The sequence below is a fragment of the Hypanus sabinus genome, chromosome 30 (assembly GCF_030144855.1).
Source record: "Hypanus sabinus isolate sHypSab1 chromosome 30, sHypSab1.hap1, whole genome shotgun sequence".
Classification (NCBI taxonomy): domain Eukaryota; kingdom Metazoa; phylum Chordata; class Chondrichthyes; order Myliobatiformes; family Dasyatidae; genus Hypanus; species Hypanus sabinus.
This window is the reverse complement of record NC_082735.1, coordinates 8,744,968-8,768,597: the sequence shown is the minus strand read 5'-3', so window position 1 is coordinate 8,768,597 and position 23,630 is coordinate 8,744,968. Positions and strand designations below refer to the sequence as shown.

Below are 23,630 nucleotides of genomic sequence, written 5' to 3'. Positions count from 1 at the left end.
GCTATGTGTGAGAGAAGGTTTAGATTGGTCTTAGAGTAGATTAAAAGGTTGGCATAACATAGTGGGCTGAAGGGCCTGTAATATGCTATAATGTTCTATGAAACCGTCCATTTCCCTCCACAGATGCTGATTTCCTCCTGCTTCTTGTTCCTTTAAACCTTTGGTGTCACTGCAAGGGGTGGCCGTGTAGAGCAGTGATTTTGGGGGTGGGTGACTGTGGGACAGGCTGATAAAGTAAGGCAGCATGCCAGAGTTTACGGGAGTTCAGCCAGGAGGGGATGGAATAGTGGACTTTAGGAATATATCCCTCATTGCTGGGGGGAAAAGCTCTGTTCAATGCAGGTTGGCACATCCATTGTATCCTGAATAATGGACTACCTGACTGGCAGACCACAGTTTGTGCAGCTTCAGAGCTCTGTGTCAGTCATGGCTGTAAGCAGGAGACTGTATTGGCTCCTTTCCTGTTTACCTGTATACCTCGGACTTTAGATACAACACTGAGTCGTATCATCTGCAGAAGATCTCTGCTGGCTCAGCATCAGTTACAGCCAGGTACAGTTCCAGGCAATTAAAGGAAGGGATCCTGCAAATGCTGGAAATACTGAATGACACACCCAAAATGCTGGACGAACTAAGAAAGTCATGTTGCATCTATGGAGAAGAATAAACAGTTGACATCTTGGGCTGATGGCAGAGCCTTGGAGGGTTAATGGCGACTCCTTTGCTTGCATTTTTGGGAACAGCTCTATTTCCATCTTTAATATCTCTGTTTTTCCCTTTCAGGGTTCTCTTGAAGACCCAGACCTGGAGTTACTCGCTGACTACGGTTCTCTGTGGGAATGGGGCCCGCTCTCAGGGTTTCACGACTGGCCGTTGTTTGGCACGCCAAGGGTTCAATCTAAGAGTTCTGCTCGTCTTCAGAGGGCTGAGATCTGGGGAGGATTGGCGGTCAGTGCCTCTCCAGGAGATCGGTGTGTAGTTGGAGACGAAAGATATCTGACTTTGTGTTCAGAGATCTGAGACTTTTGGGCACCGAGCTTGGAAAAAGCAAAGTAACATCGTAAACCGGAGGGTTGTTGGTTATGTCTCGCCTCTTGCTGTGAAATGGGGGCATCTCTTTCTCCATTATTAGGGAGAGAGAGAGAGCTTGTGGTATGTCGAATGCCGGACGAACAGTGTAGTCTTTGGAGTAACTGCAAGTCTGTGTCTTTGTTGTTGTCTTGTAGACGATTGAGTGCTCGGTGGCGGGTGCCGATGCTTTTTTTTGCCGCTGGGGGGGAGGGGGGATTGTTGCTTGCCACTGCTTCCATGCTGGAGGAAAGGAAGCTGAGGGGGGGGGGTGGATTTTGGGGTTCTAACAATTAACTGTTGTCCATTCTTTCCGGTACTCCTCTGTTTTCATGGATGTTTGTGAAGAAAAAGCATTTCAGGATGTATATTGTATACATTTCTCTGACATTAAATGCACCTTTGAAACCCTTCATCAGGACCGGGAAGAAAGGGGTGGAAGTCAGAATAGTGGGAGGGGAGAGAGTGTAAGCTGACGGGTGATAGGTGAGGCCAGGTGAAGGGGAAGGTGGGTTGGTGGCAGAGAAGCTGAGAAGCCACTCGATAGGAGGAAGAGATAAAGGGCTGAAGGAGGAAGTGAATAGGAGAGGAGAGTGGACTGCAGGAGAAAGGGAAGAGGAGGGACACTAGAGGGAGGCCATTGCCAAGTAACCAGAATAGGGAATTGCAAAAAGAGAGGAGAGAGAAGGGAGAAATTACTGGAAGTTAGAGAAATCGATGTTCATGCTACTCAGGTTGTTGGCTACCCAGAGAGAATAAGAGACATTACTCCTTTGGTCTGAGTTTGACCTCACCACGGCAGTAGAGGAGGCCATGGACAGGCATATCAGAACAGGAATGAGAAGACAAGTTACAATGGGTAGCCACTGGGAAATCCAGACTTTTGTAATGGGCAGAGCAAAGGTGCTTGACAAAATGGTCCCCACTGCACTGATGTTTGTTCACTGATTATTACAGTTAAAATTCCTTCATTACATCTCAGCCTTGAATGTTGCTGCAGGGCTGACCCTCTCTGTCCTGTTCCATGTTGGAGGGGGACTGACCCAGCCTGACCTGTTCCATGTTGGAGATGGACTGACCCAGCCTGACCAGTTCCATGTTGGACAGGGACTGACCATGTCTGACCTGTTCCATGTGGGAGAGGGACTGACCCTGTCTGACCTGGTCCATGTTGGACAGGGACTGACCATGTCTGACCTGTTCCATGTTGGAGAGGGACTGACCCTGTCTATCCTGTTCCATGTTGGAGAGGGACTGACCCTGTCTGACCTGTTCCATGTTGGAGAGGGACTGACCCTGTCTATCCTGTTCCATGTTGGAGAGGGACTGACCCTGTCTGACCTGTTCCATGTTGGAGAGGGACTGACCCTGTCTATCCTGTTCCATGTTGGAGAGGGACTGACCCTGTCTATCCTGTTCCATGTTGGAGAGGGACTGACACTGTCTGACCTGTTCCATGTTGGAGAGGGACTGACCCTGTCTGACCTGTTCCATGCTGGAGAGGGACTGACCCTGTCTGTCCTGTTCCATGTTGGAGAGGGACTGACCCTGTCTGACCTGTTCCATGTTGGAGAGGGACTGACCCTGTCTATCCTGTTCCATGTTGGAGAGGGACTGACCCTGTCTGACCTGTTCCATGTTGGAGAGGGACTGACCCTGTCTATCCTGTTCCATGTTGGAGAGGGACTGACCCTGTCTGACCTGTTCCATGTTGGAGAGGGACTGACCCTGTCTGTCCTGTTCCATGTTGGAGAGGGACTGACCCTGTCTATCCTGTTCCATGTTGGAGAGGGACTGACCCTGTCTGTCCTGTTCCATGTTGGAGAGGGACTGACCCTGTCTGACCTGTTCCATGTTGGAGAGGGACTGACCCTGTCTGACCTGTTCCATGTTGGAGAGGGACTGACCCTGTCTGACCTGTTCCATGCTGGAGAGGGACTGACCCTGTCTGTCCTGTTCCATGTTGGAGAGGGACTGACCCTGTCTGACCTGTTCCATGTTGGAGAGGGACTGACACTGTCTGACCTGTTCCATGCTGGAGAGGGACTGACCCTGTCTATCCTGTTCCATGTTGGAGAGGGACTGACCCTGTCTGACCTGTTCCATGTTGGAGAGGGACTGGCCCTGTCTGTCCTGTTCCATGTTGGACAGGGACTGACCCTGTCTGACCTGTTCCATGTTGGAGAGGGACTGACCCTGTCTAACCTGTTCCATGTTGGAGAGGGACTGACCCTGTCTGACCTGGTCCATGTTGGAGAGGGACTGACACTGTCTGACCTGTTCCATGTTGGAGAGGGACTGACCCTGTCTGACCTGTTCCATGCTGGAGAGGGACTGACCCTGTCTGTCCTGTTCCATGTTGGAGAGGGACTGACCCTGTCTGACCTGTTCCATGCTGGAGAGGGACTGACCCTGTCTATCCTGTTCCATGTTGGAGAGGGACTGACCCTGTCTGACCTGTTCCATGTTGGAGAGGGACTGGCCCTGTCTAACCTGTTCCATGTTGGAGTAGGACTGTCCCTGTCTGACCTGTGCTATGATGAGCATATTTTCTAATGTTTCTAACAGTAAGATTTTCACCTCCCTCTTGTCTTCTGAAGAACCTCTTTTGCCACATCATCTCCAGATCCAAGAAAACAGCCTTGGCCAAGTAGTCATTCTGAATGGTCAGTGCTGAAGGTGAAGATACAGTGAATTAAACCAGACTCACAGAATTACAGCATGATTGTGATTTTTATATCTGCAAATGCAGAAATGCTAGTCTTAACAGCTTCTATTCATTGGTCTTTTTGTGGGCCTTAATCATTTTCCATTTTCTGATTTTATTCTGTCCAACTTTAATGTAACTTCTGCCTCTATTACATTGGCTCTGTGAATGATTTTCCCTATCCTTGTGAGATTCTGTTGTAGTGTCGCAGAAACAGGTCTGTCAGTAGAACTGGTCCACCCTGACCTGGAAGCCTCATCCAAGCCTGTCCCAGTTGCTGGGGTTTGGCCAATAGCCATCTAAACCTTTTACACACACCACCTTTTAAAATGTTGTTATCTGACCTGCCTAATAGCTTATGCCACACATCATCTACACCACCCTTTGTGTAAATGAAAATGCCCCTCAAGTTCCCATTAAAACCTCAGCCTCTTGTCCTTGACTTCGCATCCCTGGGACAGACTGTCCATCACCCTGTGTCTGCTCCCATGATTTTATTCACCTCAAGGTGACCTCCAATTCTCCTGCACTGCACAAAATAAAGTCTTAGCCTGGTCAATATCTTCCTGTAACTCTCCCTCAAATCCTGTTGACATGCTTGTAAATCTTTTCTGTACTTCATTCAGTTTAATCAGACAAACAAGAGATCACACAAACATATTGACAATGGGTGACTTTTATTTTTATTTTGACATTTATAAAAGATATTTGCATTCAGCAAAGCACAAAACTTATGGAAAGTGCCATAAATATGCAAACCTGATTGTCTAGAAACCAAGCAAGAGTGGATGAGATCCACTGGGCATAGTTTGGGAATAGTCAAAATTAGATATTACTCCATCTGTCATCACACACTGTCCCACATCACATTGGCCTGTCATGACATCTTGCAGAGCAGGAGGGTGCAGGCTGAACTCATGTGTCTTTGAAAGTGCCATCCAATTAGCCCAAATCCCCTGCAAGTGTTTCCTTTTTGGAGTGTTTATCTAAATTTCCTTTTGAAAGTTTTGTTGAATTTTCTCCCAGGCAGTGCTTTTACTTACTAGTTGCAAGTTTTCCACCATCGCTCTGCCGTTGCCATTTATTTCAATCCAGGACCCAGACATCAGAAAACCTTCCCAGTGCCAGACAATTTCATCAACACCTCCCCATACCATCCCTGCACAGAGTACATATAAAGTTCCTTCTCCTTGGTGACTTTCTAAGTCTCCTCTGTTGGCAGCTGCTGTCACCCCTGGCTGTTATCAGCCAGGCTGCGCAGATCCCCTGGAATCATCGGGGCACCACATCCTTAAGATCATTCTCCCTTTTCATTAGATCATTCCTGATTTGCACTTCAAACCTCTGCTCCTGACATTGCTCCACATCCCTTGCCATCCTGCTCTCCTGTCAAATTGTTTAGCCCTGATTTATAAATCACAGCCAGTCCTGAGTTTGCAATTCATTGTGTTTACAGATGTCTGAGCTGCTGCAGGGTTTAGGTTTCATGGAGTGCATAAAAATGGCAATTATTCACAAGTGCAAATTCCGGATTTGAATCAGAATCACCACCGGTAGTTGTGAGACTCCTGTTTGAGGGAGTGACAGTTCAGAGGCACTCTCTGCAGCATGGTAGTGTGGTGGTTAGCGTCAATGACCCTGCTACAACACCAGCAATTCTCCCGCTGTCTGTAAGGACTTTGTACGTTCGCCCTGGGATCTGTGTGGTTTCCCTCCGGCTGCTCCGATTTCCTCCCACATCCTAAAGATACACTTAGTTAATAAGGGTTAGTAAGCATGCTGTGTTGGCGCTGGAAAAATGGCAACAGTTGCGGACTGCCCCCGCACAGCCTTGGATTCTGTTAGTCATTGTGCGTTTCACTGTACACGAGACACAGCTAGCTACCCAATCCCCATCTCCACCCTCCAGGACACTTCCCGTCACAACTCCCACAGCACTGCGTCACATCGCCAAACCAAACCATCAGGGAAAGTCTCCCATTGTTCACAAGTTCAACCGTAGGCTATACCAGGGAGGCAGGAGGGTCTGAATATGTGACATTTCCAGTCGCTATGGATACTGGGGCGTTAACGGCTGAAGGCACTTCCACTCTGTTCACCCGGATGAATAGTGATGCTCTCCCACAGCACTGTCACTCACACCATTTAAGTGCAGCACAACATCTCATGGCTCATTATTGCTGGAAAGAATAGGTTCACACACGTGTCTCTTTCTGGGTAATTCATGAGCTCTGTCCTGACATGTACTGATGTACGTGACTTGCTGATTATGGTCCATTTATCACTGTAGTTGGATACCAAAGGTTGCAGATTGAGGAAAAGGGGTTAGCTTGGTGAAGGGGGGTCTTTTCCAAACTGGAGACCGTTCGGTGTCCTTGGGCCACAGACAGGGTGGCTGGGTTCTCACTTGCGATGCACGTCCTCCAGGGTCACTCGTCCCCAGCTACTGAGAATGAAGGTCTCAATGTCGCACTCATTCTCACCCCGGGCAATCTTGAAGTATCCGTTCTCTCCCCAGTTCATCCCCCAGGAGTTGGCAGCAATCTGACAGGGGCAAGAAAGAGGACAAGGTGAGGGTGAAGGAAAGAACCATTCTCTTACACATACTGTACCCAGCTTAACCCAGCAAGTGCTGGCCCCTTGGCTTAACTGCTCCATGCTGAGCGAGGTGTCCATCTAAGGTCATTCCATTTGCCCATACCCACCTGAACCTTTCTCATCCACGTACTCATCCAAGTGTCAGTCAGACGTTGTTAATCTATCAGCCTTAGCCATTTCCTCTGGCAGTTCATTCCACATACTGACCACATTCTGTGTGCAAGAATTTGTTCTTTGGGTTTGTATTAAATCTCTCCCCTCTCACTTTAAACCGATACCCTTGAATTGTAGATTTCCCAGCCCAGGGAGGAACAACTGCTCATCCATTCTAAGCCCCTCTAAGTTCAGAAAGCTTTCTTCACAACCCTGTCTACCCGTGACTCCGCTTTCAAGGAATTTTGGATCTGTATTCCCAGAACCCTCTGTTCTGTAGTGCTCCTCAGTGCCCTACCACTCACCATGCAAGACCTACTCTTCGTTGGCCCTCACATTTATCTCCATTAAAATCCATCTGCCATTTTCAGCCTAATTTTCCAGATACTCCAGATCCCACTGCAAGCATTGATAGCTTTCCTCACTGTCCACTACATCTACAATCTTGGTATCATCCCAAAGTTTGTTGATCCAGTTTACCACATTATCATCCAGATCATTGATAGGGGTGACAAATAACAACGGACCCACCACCGATCCCTGTGGCACTGTCCTAGTCACACGACTTCAGTCAAAGAGGCAACCAGCTACAACCCCTCTGGCTTCTTCTGTCAAGCCAATGTTTAATCCAATTTACTATCTCATTTTGAATGCCAAGTGAATGGATCTTCTTGACCAACCTCCCACACAGGACCTTTTCAATGGCTGTGCTAAAGTCCATGAAGATAACATCGACTGCATAGCCTTCATTAGCTTTCCTGGTAACTTCCTCAAAAAACTCTTTTAAGATCGGTTAGACATGACCTACCATTCACAAAACCATGTTGAACTTCTCTAATCAGTCCATGTCTATCCAAATAGTTATACATGTGGTCCCTTAAAATGCCTTTCAATAACTTTCCCACTACTGATGTCAGGTTCACCGGTCTATAATTTCCCAGCTTATTTTCGGAGCTTTTTAAAACGACAGAACAACATTAGCTATCATCCAATCCTCCAGCACCACACCCATGGCTAAGGATGTTTTAAATATCTCTGTTAGCGCCCCTGCAGCTTCTTCACTTGCCTCCCACAGCATCCAGGGGAACATACTGTCAGACCCTGGGAATTTATCCACCGCAAACACCTCCGCCTCTATAGGGTTTGATCTCTCTGCCTCACATCTATAGACTCTGTGTTCATCTCCCTAATAAATGCAGATACAAAAAAAAAATCCATTTAAGATCTGCTCCATCTCTTTTGGCTCCATTCTGATCTTCGAGAAGACGTATTTTGTCTCTTGCTATCCCTTTGCTCTTAATAGAAGCCCTTAGGATTCTCCTTCAGCTCGTCTGCTACAGCAACCTGGCGCCTTCTTTTAGCCCTCCTGAGTTCATTCTCGTGTTCTCAAGTACCTCATTTGTTCCTACCTGCCATGCACCCCTTCTTAACCAAGGCCTCAACATCTCTTGTAAACCAAGGTTCCCGAAACCTGTTATCCTTGCCTTTTATTCTCAGGAACATAAAAACTCCATAGTCTCAAAATTTCACTTTTGAAGGCTTTCCACTTACCAAATATACATTTGCTAGAAAACTACCTGTCCTATTACACACTAACCTGATCCTTTCTGATACCATAAAAATCAACGTTTCTCAATTTTGAATCTGAACCCAAGGACCAGACCTATCCTTTTCCCTAATTATCTTGAAATTAATGACGTTATGATCACTAGATGCAAAGTGTTCCCCTACGCAAACTTCTGCCACCTTCCCTGTCTCACTCCCTAACAGGAAATCTGGTATTGCACTCCCTCTAGTTCGGACTTCTATGTACTGATTAAGGAAACTTTCCTGACAAACTCTTTTCCATCCAGCCCTTTTATAATATTGAGTGCCAGTCAGTATGTGGAAAGTTAAGAATCACCATCTATCACAAACTTATGCTTCTTGCAACAGTCTGTGATCACTCTACAAATTTGCTCCTTTAAATCCTGTTGGGAGGTCTATAACATAATCCCATTAATGTGGTCATACCTTATTCCTCAGTTCTACCCATAAAGCCTTAATAAATGAGCTTTCCAGTCTCTGACTGAGCACTGCTGTGTCATTTCCCTGACTAGTAATACCACCCCTCTCACCCTATCACGTCTAAAACAATTGGACCCTGGAACACTGAGCTGCCAGTCCTTCCCCTCCTGCAATCAAGTCTCGCTACTGGCTACAATGCCAGAATTCCAAATGCTGATCTGTGCCCTAAGCTCAGTCTTCTCTACGATATTCCTGACATTAAAATTTACGCAGCTCAGAACATTAGTCCCACCAAGCTCGACCTTTTGATCCTCAACTTTGTATGTAGGATTAACACAATCTTTATTAACAACCTCTCCACTAACTGGTTCCCATTCCCCTCTAGTTCAAAGCCACCACCCACCCCACTTTCCCGTGCAGCACTAGCAAGCCTTCCCTGGGAGAATATTAGTCCCCCTCCAGTTCAGGTGCGAACCGTCCCTTCTGTACAGCTGACACCCTTCCCTGTACGTTTTGACCCAACACTGCTTTGAACATTACAGTCTATGATATTGTGCTAACCCTTTAACCTACTCCAAGATCAATCTAACCGCCTCCTACATAACTCTCCATTTTCCCTGTCACAGTATTCAGGTGTTTCATACATGCCTCTAAAGAATTTGCCTCTATGCACCCGTACAGTCCGACATCGACCCTATACTTCCATCCAATCACCTTAAAATTCTGTCTCCTCGTATTAGCTATTTTTGTCCTGGAGAAAAGTCTCTGGTTATCCCCTCGATCTGTTCCTCTTATAATCTAGTACACATCTCTCATACTCTCATAATCTAGTACACATCTCTCATACTCCTTTGCTCCCGAGAGAGAAGCCCTATCCTATCCTCATAAGGCATTCTCTCTTGCCCAAAGCACATCCTGGTAGATCTCCCCTGCACCCTCCCTAAAGCTTCTAATCCTATGATGAGGTGACTAGAACTGAACTCAAAGCTCCAAGTTTGGTCTAAGCAGGGTTTTATAGATCTGCAACATTACCTTGTAACTTCTGAACACTAGACAATGAAAGCCAACACACTGTATCCCTTCTTAACCACCCTATCAACTTGCAGGGCAACCACCAAATAAAGGCAAAACCCAGATGAGATCTCACAACCAGCTAATGCCCATATTAGCATGGAGCTAATGCTAACAGTATTAAATGATGTGGAGAGGAGGCATCGCCTGGACTTTGGACTCTCAATAGGAGATTGCAGGGTGATCCAAATGAGATATCAAAGATAGTTAAAGAATATGTCTGGGCAGAATAAGGAGACGTGATCTTAAAATCAGGGGAGTTTTACTCACACAAAGTGTAAAAGAAATCTGGAGACACCCGTAGGCACCAGAGATATATTGGTTCTTAGATTATGGTTGGACTGTTGTTGTGCACGGTCAGTAGACATTTGAGATTGCTGGGTTGTCACCATTGACAGCTGGATTACACCTACGCTTGGTGCACTAGCTAATCATCGAGTTTACCATGAGCGTTGAATCAGCAGAATAAAAGTTGTGGAACTAGTCGAGAGAAAGGGAGTGAGAGTTCAAAGGAGCAGCAAACATCTCTGCAAGCTTCTTGATGGAACAGTCAACAGTTCCCACACCTCACCTCCCAACGCTGGCCCACGAGGTAGGCTCCCCAATACAGCAGACACAAAGGACGTAATCTGTGCACAGGATGTAATAGAACAGGTAGTATATCACAGCACAGACCTTTCAACCCACAATGTTGTGCCATCTTTGTAGCCTACAACAAGATCCATCTAACCCTTCCCTCCTACATAACCCTACAGTTTTCCATCCTCCACGTGCCTCTTAAATGCCCCTCATGTATTTGCCTGTTACTCCACCCTTCGTGTAAAGACTGACCTCTGACTTTCCTCCAATCACCTTAAAATGATGCCCCCTGAATTAGTCATTTCTACTCCGGGGAAAACAAATCTCTGGCTATCCACTTGATCAGTGCCTTTATCATCTTGTACACAGCTATCAAGTCACCTGTCATCCTCCTTTGCTCCAGAGAGAAAAGTAATAGCTCGCTCAACCTCTGTCCTCTGGTCCAGGCAGTATGCTGGTATCTACTCCCCTTACAATGAGCTCCTAAGGCTGGTCAGAATGAATTAAAGATGTGGTGGTTAAAGATGGCAGGATTCCTCCTCTGAAGCAATCAGGTTTTTATAATAATCCTGATAGTTTCACAGTTACTATTTCTGAACAAGCTTTATTTTCTAAGTTTATAATTTTTTTTTAGTTGATTATTTGAATTTAGTTCTCTGTCTGGCATGGTAAGTTTAGAACATGGGCCGGAGCTCAGAGCTCAGCTTGTAGGTTCCACAGCTGATCCAGGATGCTGACGATAGGAGGCTTGGTAATGGCAAGTCGGACTCTTCAACAAGGTAAGGGTTAAAGTGATGTCCAGCAAGGATAGTTTACGGTTAGTGTGAAGTCTGTTAGTAGAAGATGGCAAATGGAATTTAACCCGGAGAAGTGTGACCCGCTGCCCTTGTGCCCTGCAAGAATGTACAGGGTGGAGTGGAGAAACAGAGGCTCCCTGGTATGAGTCCACAGGAGATGAAGGGCAGCAGGAGAGATTGATTAAAGGCAGATGGGATGCTTGCTCTTGTTAGCCATGGCAAGCGGGCTTTGCTAGTATAATATACAAGTTGGGCACAACTTGAGTTCTGGGTACAATTCTGGTCACAACATCACTGAGACATTATGATTATTTTGAGCAGCATGTGGAGGAGATCTGCAGAGATGTTTCCAGGATTGGAATGGCTTGATGTTAAGAAAGGACTGGAGAGACTGGGACTGTTGTCCTTGGAGCAGAAGTGGTGGACGGAAGACTTCATTGAGGTGGATAAGATTATCAGGATCCTCAGTGAAACAAAAGGACCTCTTTTCCTGAACAGGGGTCAAGTGGTGTCAAAGGGGCGCCACTCTGTAGAAGGGTGAAGGACCTGAAATCTTTCTTTCTGCGGAGGGTGGCAGGACTGGAACTCGCAATCGGGAAGGGGCAGGAATGATCCGCACACTGAAACGGTGACCTGCAGGGCACAGGCCCTGTGCGGGCTGTAATTAGGTTAGGGAGCTCTTGCAAGCAGGATTGACATGATGGGCTGGTGCACGCAGTAGAGGGCCAAGATTGCCGACTGCACTAATGGCTCACTTCCTGTGGTGTAGCACCCCACCATTCTCCAACAAGCCGCTTGCATGCCACGTGCGTTGGCCGTGTACTGTGCTATGTAGCATCAACATACCCAGTAATGGCGGATCTGTCCATTGGGTCCACGCTCTTCACCCCATCTACAAAGCACCAAAGACAAAGAAACCTCTGATTAGAACATCCAATGAACGTTCAGAAGCTCACTGTTGCACAATCATTGCTCAGGATCAGATGGGAGGCGTGCGAGAGGTGAACGGTATCTACACACGGGCAGCACAGTGGCCTGGTGGGTAGAACTGCTGCCTCAAACTCCATGGGTGCAGGTTTGACCCTGACCTCTGGTGATGTTCATGTGAAGCTTACATGTTCTCCCTGTGATCAAGTGAGGTTTCCTCAGGCACCCCAGTTGGTATGTTAATGGACCCCAGGTGCATAGATGGATGGTAGAATCTGGGCAGAGGGTGCTGAAGGGAAAGAACGACGTGTAGGATTGACAGTCGACAGACTCAGTGGTTGTGCATACCTGCTGTATGACTTCACGTTGCCTCCACAGCCCCATTTGTAACGAACGTCAATCTGTATCTCATTTCAGGAGGCTGTCACGCATTAGGGATGTCGAACCCCAACCTCCGGGGGGTGGGGGGGATCTGTGCTGATGTGCGGAGACGGAAGGGCCATTTCCCACTGGGGACGGGGCTGGGCTGACACGGGGTTGTAGAGTCAGAGTTTCTGATGGTTGAAGCCTGCAGGCCTGCTGCACTATCTGTGTGTGTGGGGGGGAGGGGAAGAAAGGTTCTAATGAAGGGTCTTGTCCCGAAACATCGACTATTTATTCCTTTCCATCGATGCTGCGTGACCTGCTGAGTTATTCCAGCACTTTGTACGTGTGACTCTGGATCTCTAGCATCTTGTGCTGGGGAAAGGGGCTCATTTTCCTGTTGTTGTTTTGATTATTCTGCCGGGCAGCGTGGGTGTGCTATGTTGGCCCTGGAAATGTGTGGAGATACCTGTGAGCTGGCCCCCATCACAACCTTGGTTGTTATTGCAAGCAACGAATTACATGGCATGTTTCGACGTACACATGGTAAATAAATCTGAATCTGAGAGATACAACATGGAAACCATGCCCTTCAGCCCACTAAGTCAAGGCTGACCACCAACCACACAATCACTGATCCTAGATTAATCTGCCAGTTTGTTCTCATCCCAGTTCTCGTCAACTCCCCCCAGATTCCACCACAAATCCTGTCAGCTCTGCCCAGATTTCATCACTTCCTACACTCACATTTACACCAGCCAGCTAACCTGCCAACCTATGCCTTTCAAAGCTGGGGGGGGGGGGGTGGGGGGAGACCAGAACACCGGGAAGAAACCCAGCAGGTCTCAGGTAGAGCATACGACCTCACGCAGGCAGCGCTGCAGGTCAGGGTTAAACCTGGGGCAGATGTGCACTTTCTTGCCCCAGAGATGTTTCGGGAAGACCGGGAACTGGATGGAAAGGAATCCTACACACAGATCCTTTCTGCAAGGGGTCCCTGAATGATTGAAGAACACACCAGCACAGTTGAATAGAGACACACTGGTGTTGGTAAAAGTCAGAGGCAGACTCTTTTGCCCAGCTCCCAACAATCACTAAAGCCTCGGGCTTCTTACAAATAAAGTGAGCGGCTGGGCTCGTCTTCCTCCGTTCCCCAGTTTCCAGCGAGAAACAGGAGGAAAAGGGCAATATCCAGCCAGAACTGCAGTGCAGCCTCCATCCAGGATTCCAAATATGGGCTCCAGCTGAACGAAGAGTATATCCTGTCCAGAAAGGACACCAACCCATTCGAATGCTGATTAGATCAAATCTGAGAGGACAGCCAAACAATGGTTCACCCGACTGGAACAGAGACTTCCCGTTGTGTGGAGAATGCCCAAATATTTATCAAGTTCCACATTAGTACGGAAAGGCCTTTCTATTCTTGTCATTTCCCTTTGTAAAACACTGAGCTCCAGGATGGGACACCCTCATGAAAATAGAACATGCTGGAAAATCATCCACTCTGCCCAGGAGCATGTACTGTGGTGTGGCAGTCCCTGGAGTGATGGAGACGGAAAGAGGTGCATTTACCGGGGCCCCATCTCAGACCCCGCTTGTGTACAGCCCCAGCCCTGGGAACCCTTTCCCATTCCAGCAACAACTGCCCGCTGCCCGGGCCTGGAACCTCAATGCCAGCTCGCGGGGGAAGCCAGTGGCCTATCTTCCCCGAATAGGCAGGCAGGGTCCCTGCTGGTAGCCGTGGGGGACAGACTCACTACTCGCAGCAGAACGTGGCATTCTGAGATTCCTCACTCACCCTGGCCAATCCTGTGGAAGGGGTTCAGCCACACCCATCCACTAAGACTCAGGAGCTGCCTTCCCCGAGTGATGACAGACACTCCGGAGAGTTCTCAGCCAATCCCAGGACACAGTTTAGATCATTTTAACACCAGGGCCATTCTTGTGTCCTTTGGCTTTGTCCCAGTAGAATATAAAGTGCACATAACTGAGGTAACAATGCCGTGAGAGTGCAAGAGAGAGAGAGAGAGACACACACACACACACACTTCCTTCCTTCCCATGTCCTGCACTTTCCCTTTGCCTTCATGTGCCAAATCCTGGTCCCCTGCCCTTTCTCTCAGTCCTTCCTGTAACCAAAAGGTAGTCAGTGTGTGCACCACGACTTTATTCTGTGCGCGAGCCTTGCTTTCAGAGTTGGGCAGGGTGGCTCACTCAGCTCTAGAGGACGGGCTTGGGTGCAGGCCACAGACCAAGCTCAGTGGAAGGAGAGGGGACCCTGGAGGCTCAGCGATCTGTTTCTGGAGCTGAGCAGATCTTGCTCCGCCAGAAGCGGTGAGCAGGGGTTCTGGCCGGCGTCTGGAACGGAAGTCTGCCCTCCAGCTGCTGGCACCAGCCAGAAATGGCAGCGTGTCAGTCTGTAGCTGGCACCTCACGCACCTCAGCCGGAGGCTTGCCGTGGTGGGAATTGGATAAGTACTTGGAAAGATAGAGGCTGCATATCTGTGTGTAAAGAGGCAGGATCACTGAGTGCCTGAACAGAACACGGACAGACCAAAGATTGGAACGCCAGAGACCAGTGGAGAGTCCCTTGGTGTTTAACAAAGTGTGGCGTCAGGGAGCCTGGGGAAACTAAAGTTAATGGCATGAAGGGGGAACTGTCAGATGGTTGGAGTCGTACATGGCTCAAAGGAAAGTGGAAAGGTCAGTCCTCCCATCACTCTTCATTGAATGCTATCCCTTGCAAACTTTAAAACTTCTGTCTTTCTTGAGCAGGAGCCCTGGGATCAGTCGACAGCAGCCTGAGATCTCCACAGTCAATAACACACCCCGCAACAATCCTCAGCATAAGATTAGCTTTTATTTGTTACATTGAAACAGTGAAATGCGTTGTTTGTGTCAAGTCAAATCAGCGAGGATTGTGGCGGGATTGTGTACAGGCTCCAACGTAGCACAAACACAACTTACTAATTCCAACCGTACATCTTTGGAATGTGGGAGGAAAGCAGAGCACCTGGAGGAAATGCACACAGTCATGGGCAGAACATACAAACTCCTTGCAGATAGCGACAGGAATAGAACCCCGATCAGGGATTGCTGGATCCTAAAGCAATTCACCCACTGTTGTGTTGCCATGCCTGCCCCAGGTTCTTACCCTGTAATCTTAACAGAGTGCATCCCATGTCTACGAAACTTCTCCGGTTTCTTGGCCATCACTGGGGTGTGCCTGTAAACGCCGCTTCTGTACACAAAGAAGTCCTCATGTACCTCCATCAAGGCTGGGAAAGGAAAGAGATGTGTCAGCATTTCTCCAGTTTACTGTGATCCCACTTCAGCCTGACCATTGTCCTGTCATAATCTCAGTACAAACTCACGGTATTCCCACCACAGAAACAGCCTAAACACAAAGCCAGGTCAACATAGAACATAGAATAGTACAGCACAGTACAGGCCATTTGGCCCACAGTGTTGTGCCGACCCTCAAACCCTGCCTCCCATATAACCCCCCACCTTAAATTCCTCCATATACCTGTCTAGTAGTCTCTTAAAATTCACCAGTGTATCTGCCTCCACCACTGATTCAGGCAGTGTAGTCCACACACCAACCACTCTCTGAGTAAAAAACCTTCCTCTAATATCCCCCTTGAACTTCCCTCCCCTTACCTTAAAGCCACATCCTCTTGTATTGAGCAGTGCTGCCCTGGGGAAGGGGCGCTGGCTGTCCACTCTATCTATTCCTCTTAATATATCTTGTATACCTCTAGCATGTCTCCTCTCATCCTCCTTCTCTCCAGAGAGTAAAGCCCTAGCTCCCTTAATCTCTGATCATTATGCATACTCTCTAAACCAGGCAGCATCCTGGTAATTCTCTGTACCCTCTCCAATGCTTCCAAATCCTTCCTATACTGAGGCGACCAGAACTGGACACAGTACTCTAAGTGTGACCTAATCAGAGTTTTATAGAACTGCATCATTACCTCGTGACTCTTAAACTCTATCCCTCGGCTTATGAAAGCTAACACCCCATAAGCTTTCTTAACTACCCTATCTACCTGTGAGGCAACTTTCAGGGATCTGTGAACATGTACCCCCAGATCCCTCTGCTCCTCCACACTACCAAGTATCCTGCCATTTACTTTGTGCTCTGCCTTGGAGTTTGTCCTTCCAAAGTGTACCACATCACATTTATTGGAGTTGAACTCCATCTGCCACTTCTCAGCCCACTTCTGCATCCTATCAATGTCTCTCTGCGATCTTCGACAATCCTCTACACTATCCACAACACCACCAACCTTTGTGTCGTCTGCAAACTTGCCAACCCTCCTTCTACCCCCACATCCAGGTTGTTAATAAAAATCATGAAAAGTAGAAGTCCCAGAACTGATCCTGTGGGACACCACTAGTCACAACCCTCCAATCTGAATGTACTCCCTCCATCACAACCCTCTGCCTTCTGCAGGCAAGCCAATTCTGAATCCACCTGGCCAAACTTCCCTGGATCCCATGCCTTCTGACTTTCTTAATAAGCCTACAGTGTGGAACATCTACATGTTCCCAGCACCTGTACATTTGGGAATTTTTATCAGGACTTCCACCATGTTCCCAGTTTTCCCATTTACAATTGGAAATTTGGAACGATGGAGCAATTGGAGCCTTGTGTGTTAATTCACAAATTCTGCCATAATTCCTGACTAGGAATTCTGTAACTGCATCCGGCCATTCAAACCTGCCCTCTCCAACACAAGGACAACCAAAGATATTGCCTAACTATCCATTCAATTCCAACTTTGCCCCCGACCACGAGCACCAGACAGCAGAATACGGTCCACTGGACTGCCATTACTTCGGAATGAATATCTGTGATCTGTCAAGTAGGGGCCGTGCACAATCCTGATTTGATGGAGACAGATGGGTGAAGCTCGGAGGAACATCTGGTGAAATTTTTGAAATGCCTGTTCGCTGCTACTGTGCGATCGAGAAAGTCTCTGGGAGGAAGGCCCCGAATCCTCGGCTTTGCCTGTTGCTTGGCGGCCGGGGCCGGGAGTGAAACGCTCAGCAGAGATGGTGCTCAGTGTTGGAGGCTCGAAGTTTTCGGACGGACTCGGAGTTGGCTGTCGGGTGCTTCCAGGGACGGCATCGGCAAGGTTGCGGCGCTGGAGGTTCATGACAGGAAGAGTTTTTCTTCCGTCTACCATCTGCGTGAGATGATGGGCTGTCGGGACTTTGAAACTTTTTATCGTGCCATGGTCTGCTCTTTATCAATTACAGTATTGCTTTGCAATGTTGGAACTATGTGTTATAATTATGTGGTTTTTGTCAGTTAGTATTTTATCAATTATAATATTGTCTGCACTGTTGTAACTAAATGTTATAATTATGTGATTTTTGTCAGTCTTTTATCAATTATGATATTGTCTGCACTGTTGCAACTAAATGTTAACTATAACTATGTGGTTTTGTGTAGGTTTTTGGTTTGTTGGGTGATAGTGCTGGTCTCCTGACTTGGTGTGTCTGGGTAGTCTTGTTTTGTCTGATGGGATTGGAATTCCTTTCCACGGAATGCACAAAGATGGTAGCGCGATATTGCTATGCAGCAGCCTCTCCGGACTCTGGATTGGGGATTACCAAACGTTATGTGGTTTTTCTTGTGTGGTCTGTTTTGTGCTTTTTCGTGATATCGTTCCGGAGAACGTTGTCTCATTTTTTTAACTGCATTGCATTTGTGGTTTCTAAATGACAATAAACTGAATCTGAGATACAAGAGACTGCAGATGGTGGAATCGGGAGCAACAAGCAATCTGCCGGAGGAACTCAGTGGGTCGAGGAGAGGAAAGGAATCACTGATGTTTTCAGTCAAAACCCTGAATCAGCTCTCAGGCTGCTGAGTTATTCCCGCAGACTGTTCAATGATCATCTCATACCCTGATCTGTACATGGACATCTCAATTGGGCGAAGTGACTGTGTAATGAAGTGATAGTTTGTGCAGCAATGCACGAGGGCAGCACTGCTTCTTAACCTCCAGGTGAAGATTATCATCACAACAAGATGCCTCTCAGTTTGGGCGGATGGATTAATTGAGGGTCAGACTCAACTGATGTATCGAAGAGTGAACACTGCACTCAGAGGTTATGTGGCAACCATACAGCATGTGTTAAAGCTTACCTCAAGGAAATCCTCTCCTAATTCTCATTTGTCCAGCTGGCTCTGACAGAACAACTTGCCTGGAGCCATTTGGTAACCGAATGGGGGATTAACCAAGTCACTAGTGGGTAAATTCTTTGATTTCTTGGGATCAACTACATTTACCAGATGGTACGGGAGGCTTTAACCTCCAACAGTTGAAACACCCCGTCCTCCCACAAGAATGATTCCAGGAATGACAGGGTCACCCCTATGAGGACCGATTATAGACAATAGGTGCAGAAGTAGACCATTCGGCCCCTCGAGCTTGCACCGCCATTCTGAGATCATGGCTGATCATCTACTATCAATACCCGGTTCCTGCCTTGTCCCCATATCCCTTGATTCCCCTATCCATAAGATACCTATCTAGCTCCTTCTTGAAAGCATCCAGAGAATTGGCCTCCACTGCCTTCCGAGGCAGTGCATTCCAGACCCCCACAACTCTCTGGGAGAAGAAGTTTTTCCTTAATGGCTTGATGGCTCTAGGCTACTCACTGGAATTCAGATGAATGAGGGGAGATGATTCTCAGTCAAACCTATCGAACGATGAAAGGCCTTGACAGAGTGAATGTGGAGAGGATGTTTCCTATGGTGGGGGAATCTAGGACCCAGCTGGCACAGCCTCAGAGTAGAGGGATATCCATTTAGAATGGAGATGAGGAGGAATTTCTTTAGCCAGGGTGGTGGAGGTCAAGTCATTGTGTATATTTAAGGAAGAGGGCGACAGATTCTTAATTAGTTGGGGCATGAAGGGGTATGGGGAAAGGCTGAGAGAGAAATGGATTGCCAGTGGGATAAGAGGACTCAATGACCGAATCCTGCTCCTATATCTCATGGTCTTGACACTGCCTCACAACAGCAGAGGAATCCTTCCAAAGTTATGGATTTTGATCTGAGTTCAGCCTTTGGAACTTGCATGCTCCCCCCCATCCCCCATCAACTGGCAGTGCTCTCTGCTTTGATTCAAGAGTGACTGGTGGGGCGGGGAGGGTCTGGTTCAACCAGCAGAGCGGCTGCTTCACGACCCCAGAGTCCCCCGGTTCAACGCTGACCTCCAGTGGAGTTTCCATGTTCTCACAGCAGCCACACGGGTTTCCTTCATTCATTTCCCAAAGGCAGGTGGGACGGTAGCTTACTTGGACACAGCCAGTTTCCCCTGGTGCGTAGGCAAGTGGTGGAACCTGGGGGTGGGGAAATGACAGCAGTGTGGGGAGAATAGAATGTGGAATTAGTTTAAATGGTGGATAATGGCCAGCGGGGAGATGGGCCTGTTTCCATGGGTGACAGTGAAGAACAATTGGGAGATCCTCAGGGTTTCCATGTAGGGCTACAGGGTAGATCAGTGTTAATTCAAGATGGAGCCAGAGCACGGAGGTGTGCTGTCAGCTGTTCTACACACACACTTTTACAATTGCTCTACTCTGTCAAATGTAAATTCTGTGACTCTAAGAATTATTAATAGTGTTCTTTCCTCATTCTGCTGTTGCTTTCCCTTGTACCACCTCAACACACTGACGCTGTGCAATGATCCATATGGAAGGCTGGCAAAGTTTTCCACTGGAGTTCAGTACATCTGACTGTACTGAACCAATTCAATTCACCAGTAAGCAGTTGTGAGGTGTGTCAGAGTTGCCATTTTGGCAGATGCATCAGGGTTATCCAGATCCCCTGCAGTTGATATTCCTTTCCATAGTCAATTTATTAAAGACCTCAGGAGTGTAAAACATTATAGTTCAGTTGGTGAGGATCTCTTCCTTACGGACCATCCACACACGTGCACCTCCCCTGCTCCTCTGCTTTACTCCTTACACGCATGGCTGTGTGGCTAAGCCCAGCTCCACTACTTTATGCCAATTTGCTGGTGACACCCCTGTTATTGGGTGAATCACAGGTGGTGATGAGTCAGTGTACAGGATACCACAACATGCATCTCATCAATCACTATGTCAGTAAGACTAAAGAGGCGACTGTTGGTTTCAGGAAGGGGAAGGAACAAGACGTGCCCGTCTGCATTGGGGGATCAACAGCTTCAAATTCCAAGATAACGGATGATCTGTCCTAACGTAATCAAAAAGAAAGTGTGCCACTGTCTTTACCTTCTTCAGAGATTTTGGCTCACCACCGAAACTCTTAACAAATTTCCATAGATAAACTGTTGAAAATACCTTGGCTGGTTGCGACACGGCAATTCAAATGCACAGGAATGCAAGGAACTGGAGAGAGCAGTGGTCTCTGCTCATTGCGTCACAGGCACATCCCTCACACCATCGGCAGCATTTACAAGAGGCGCTGCAACATCCATTGTTAATGATCCCCGCCATTCGGGCCATGGAATCTTCTCACAGCCATGGTCAGGCCAGAAGAACAGACACCCGTCATTCTCTACCATCAGATTCAAGAGCGGTCACTTCCATTCAACCATTCGATTCTTGAACACTACAGCTCAGCAACACTATGACCACTTTGCACTAACATGTTTTATTTTGCTCTAATTAAATGCTCTCTTGCAAAAATTGTGCGTAATTGATATCTAGTTTGCATTTTTCTTGTGAAAATGGGGAGTATTAAAGGTTGGATTAATGCAACTATGAGGCTGTGATGCTACTGTGAGTGAGTTTTTCATTGCACCCATATATAGATGTACTTGTGTGTAGACAATAAACACAGGGATAGTAAGGGATGGCTAGGATATGTTCGGGACTATATCATTATCCAGTAGTTAGTAATTTTACTGCAGGTCCTCATCAACTCTCCCCTCCCAGTCCCCATGGTCCCTGACATGCCCAATAATCAACTGACCCTGCAGGACCCCCAAATTTAGTGAACATCTGGGCACACTGGGGAAGGGAATTCCATCGATTTTTAGCCTCCTGAGAGAAGAAATCTTGCTTTGAGGCCCTTGATGCCCCAGACCACAGCTGCGACTAAGCTTCACCATGACTCTATCACAGTTTGTCTCCTACCTTGGACAGGCCCGTTCTCCATCAGTTCCTTCATCACTTCCTTCTCCTGTTGACCAAAATGGAAGATTCAGTGACAACTAGGTCAAGCAGAACCGAACAAAATGGGTGAAATACTTGAGGGGAACTTTGTCACTCGGAGGTTGGTGAGAGAGTGGAATGAGCTGCCTGAGGAAGTAGGTTCAGTTTCAACATTTAGGAGTAGTTTGCCCGAGTTCGTGGACGGGAGGCATATGGAGGGCTATGGTCCAGGTGTGGGTTGATGGGAATGGGCAGAACAACAGTTTAGCATGGACTAGATGGGCCGAAGAGGGGTAGTGTTTTCTAACTCTATGAACTCAATGCTTGTTGATGCAAGGTTCCTGCAGTCTGACACACAGACTGATAGGCAGCAGATGGGCTTCAGTGACTGCAGGACAGGGGAGATACTTTAGTCCTTGGGGCCCCCATCTGCAGACAGGTGACACAGGAAGGTTAAAACCTTGCCAGCTGAGCTATGGATGAGAGGTAGTTACCCAACACCAATCCCATAAGACCACAAGAAATAGGAGCAGAATTAGGCCATTTGGCCCATCGAGTCTGCTCCACCATTTCATCATGGCTGATCCATTTTTCCTCTCAGCCCCGATCTCCTGCCTTCATCCCTTGATCAATCGAGAATTTCTGCCGTAAATATACATAAAGACTCGGCCTCCACAGCCGCCTGTGGCGAAGAATTCCACAGGTTCATCACTCATACACCAATCCCCTCCCACACCCCCACATACAGGCACATATCCCCACCTCCCAAGAGAGGGATCATTGAACAAGCTTGCCCTAGTCTTCTGCAGTGTGAGCGTTACCAGCTGACTGACTCCCAGTCAGATTGGTCTTTGACTGCCCGGGCAGAAAAGCTACAACTGACCAAATCATAGTGCAAGGGGCCGCAGATTGACCAGGTCCCATTGGGGTGGGTGGGTCTGAGCTGGACGTTAAATTGATGAACCTGATGGGAGATTTGATGGGTGAGAGGGAGCCAGCAGGCTGGTACTCAAGGTGAGCAGTGTGAGAGCAGAGCTAGCAGTTGCTGAGTGCGGACCCTGAGGCTGCAGGATCAGGTGGAGATACTCACGTTGTTGGAGAGGCGGTAGGGTGGAGTAGTCTGATAGATCTGGTTGGTGTGGCTGTCGGGGTTGGGGCAGGGCATTGTGGCCTGCCTCTTGCCCCGCCCAGCTGACCGGGTGGACATCATGCACTGGGATCCGAGGTGAAGGCTGTCCGAGCTGGAGAAAGGGTAGCAGCTGTCCGACACCACCCTGCGAGGCACAAAGGAGAGACGTGAGTCTGGATTCCCTTAACGTGGAGGAACAGAGAACACTGGCGGGAGCTGTCGGCTACTCCACAGTTCAACAAGATCACAGCTGAACCGGAGGGAACCCCGGGGAGGGAGTGAGTGGGTGGTGGGCAGCTGGAGCGAGGGCAGAGGGGAAGAGACAAGCATTACACTCAATGGTTTAGGAACAGCTTCTGCCCCGTTAAACTTCTGAATGGCCCATGGACACTACCTCACTATTTGCTCTTTTCTCCCCCACAGTTTTTTAATATTTATATGCTCTCACTCTATAGTAACTTTTACATTTGGAACTGCACTGCCACTGATGGTGAACCTGTAAACACAAGAGATTCCGCAGACGCTGGAAACCAACAGAACGCTGGAGGAACCCAGCAGGTCAGGCAGCGCCTATGGAGAGGAACAAACAATCGAGGTTTTGGGCCGAGACCCTTCATCATGACTGGAATGGAAGGAGGCAGAAGTCAGACTGATTTGGTGGGGGTGGGGGTGGGGGAGAAGTGCCAGTTGACAGGTGATAGGTGAGACCAGGTGAGGGGGAAGGTGGGCATTTGGGGAGGGAGGATGGATTGAGAAACTGGGAGGTGATAGGTGGTTTGATTTATGAAGGCCAGTGTGACAAAAGCTCTCCTTACAACCCTATCGACCTGTGATGCCGCTTTCAAGGAATAAGGGGCCTGTATTCCCAATCCCTCTGTCGCACTGTACTCACCAGTGCCTGACCACTCGCCGTGTAAAGTCCTACCCTGGTTTGTCCTCCCAAAGTGCAACACCTCACACTTCTCTGCACTAAATTCCATCTACTATTTTCAGCCAACTGTTCCACCTGGTCCAGATCTTGTGGGTAGCACCGACAGCCTTCCACAATGCCCCCAGCCTTGGTGAC

At 48.0% G+C, this 23,630-nt stretch overlaps 1 protein-coding gene across 1 annotated transcript in view; it reads right to left on the bottom strand.

The window, feature by feature from the left end:
* Positions 1-4,433: 4,433 nt before the first annotated feature.
* tinagl1 (tubulointerstitial nephritis antigen-like 1) overlaps positions 4,434-23,630 on the bottom strand; it is a 46,619-nt gene continuing 27,422 nt past the window's right edge. The window contains exons 8-12 of the mRNA XM_059954286.1: positions 22,526-22,709; positions 21,418-21,463; positions 15,425-15,548; positions 11,827-11,872; positions 4,434-6,319 (exon numbers count right to left, since the gene is read on the bottom strand). Of these exons, the coding sequence (XP_059810269.1) occupies positions 6,179-6,319; positions 11,827-11,872; positions 15,425-15,548; positions 21,418-21,463; positions 22,526-22,709 (541 nt within the window). The 3' untranslated portion in view covers positions 4,434-6,178. The remainder of the gene's footprint in view (positions 6,320-11,826; positions 11,873-15,424; positions 15,549-21,417; positions 21,464-22,525; positions 22,710-23,630) is intronic.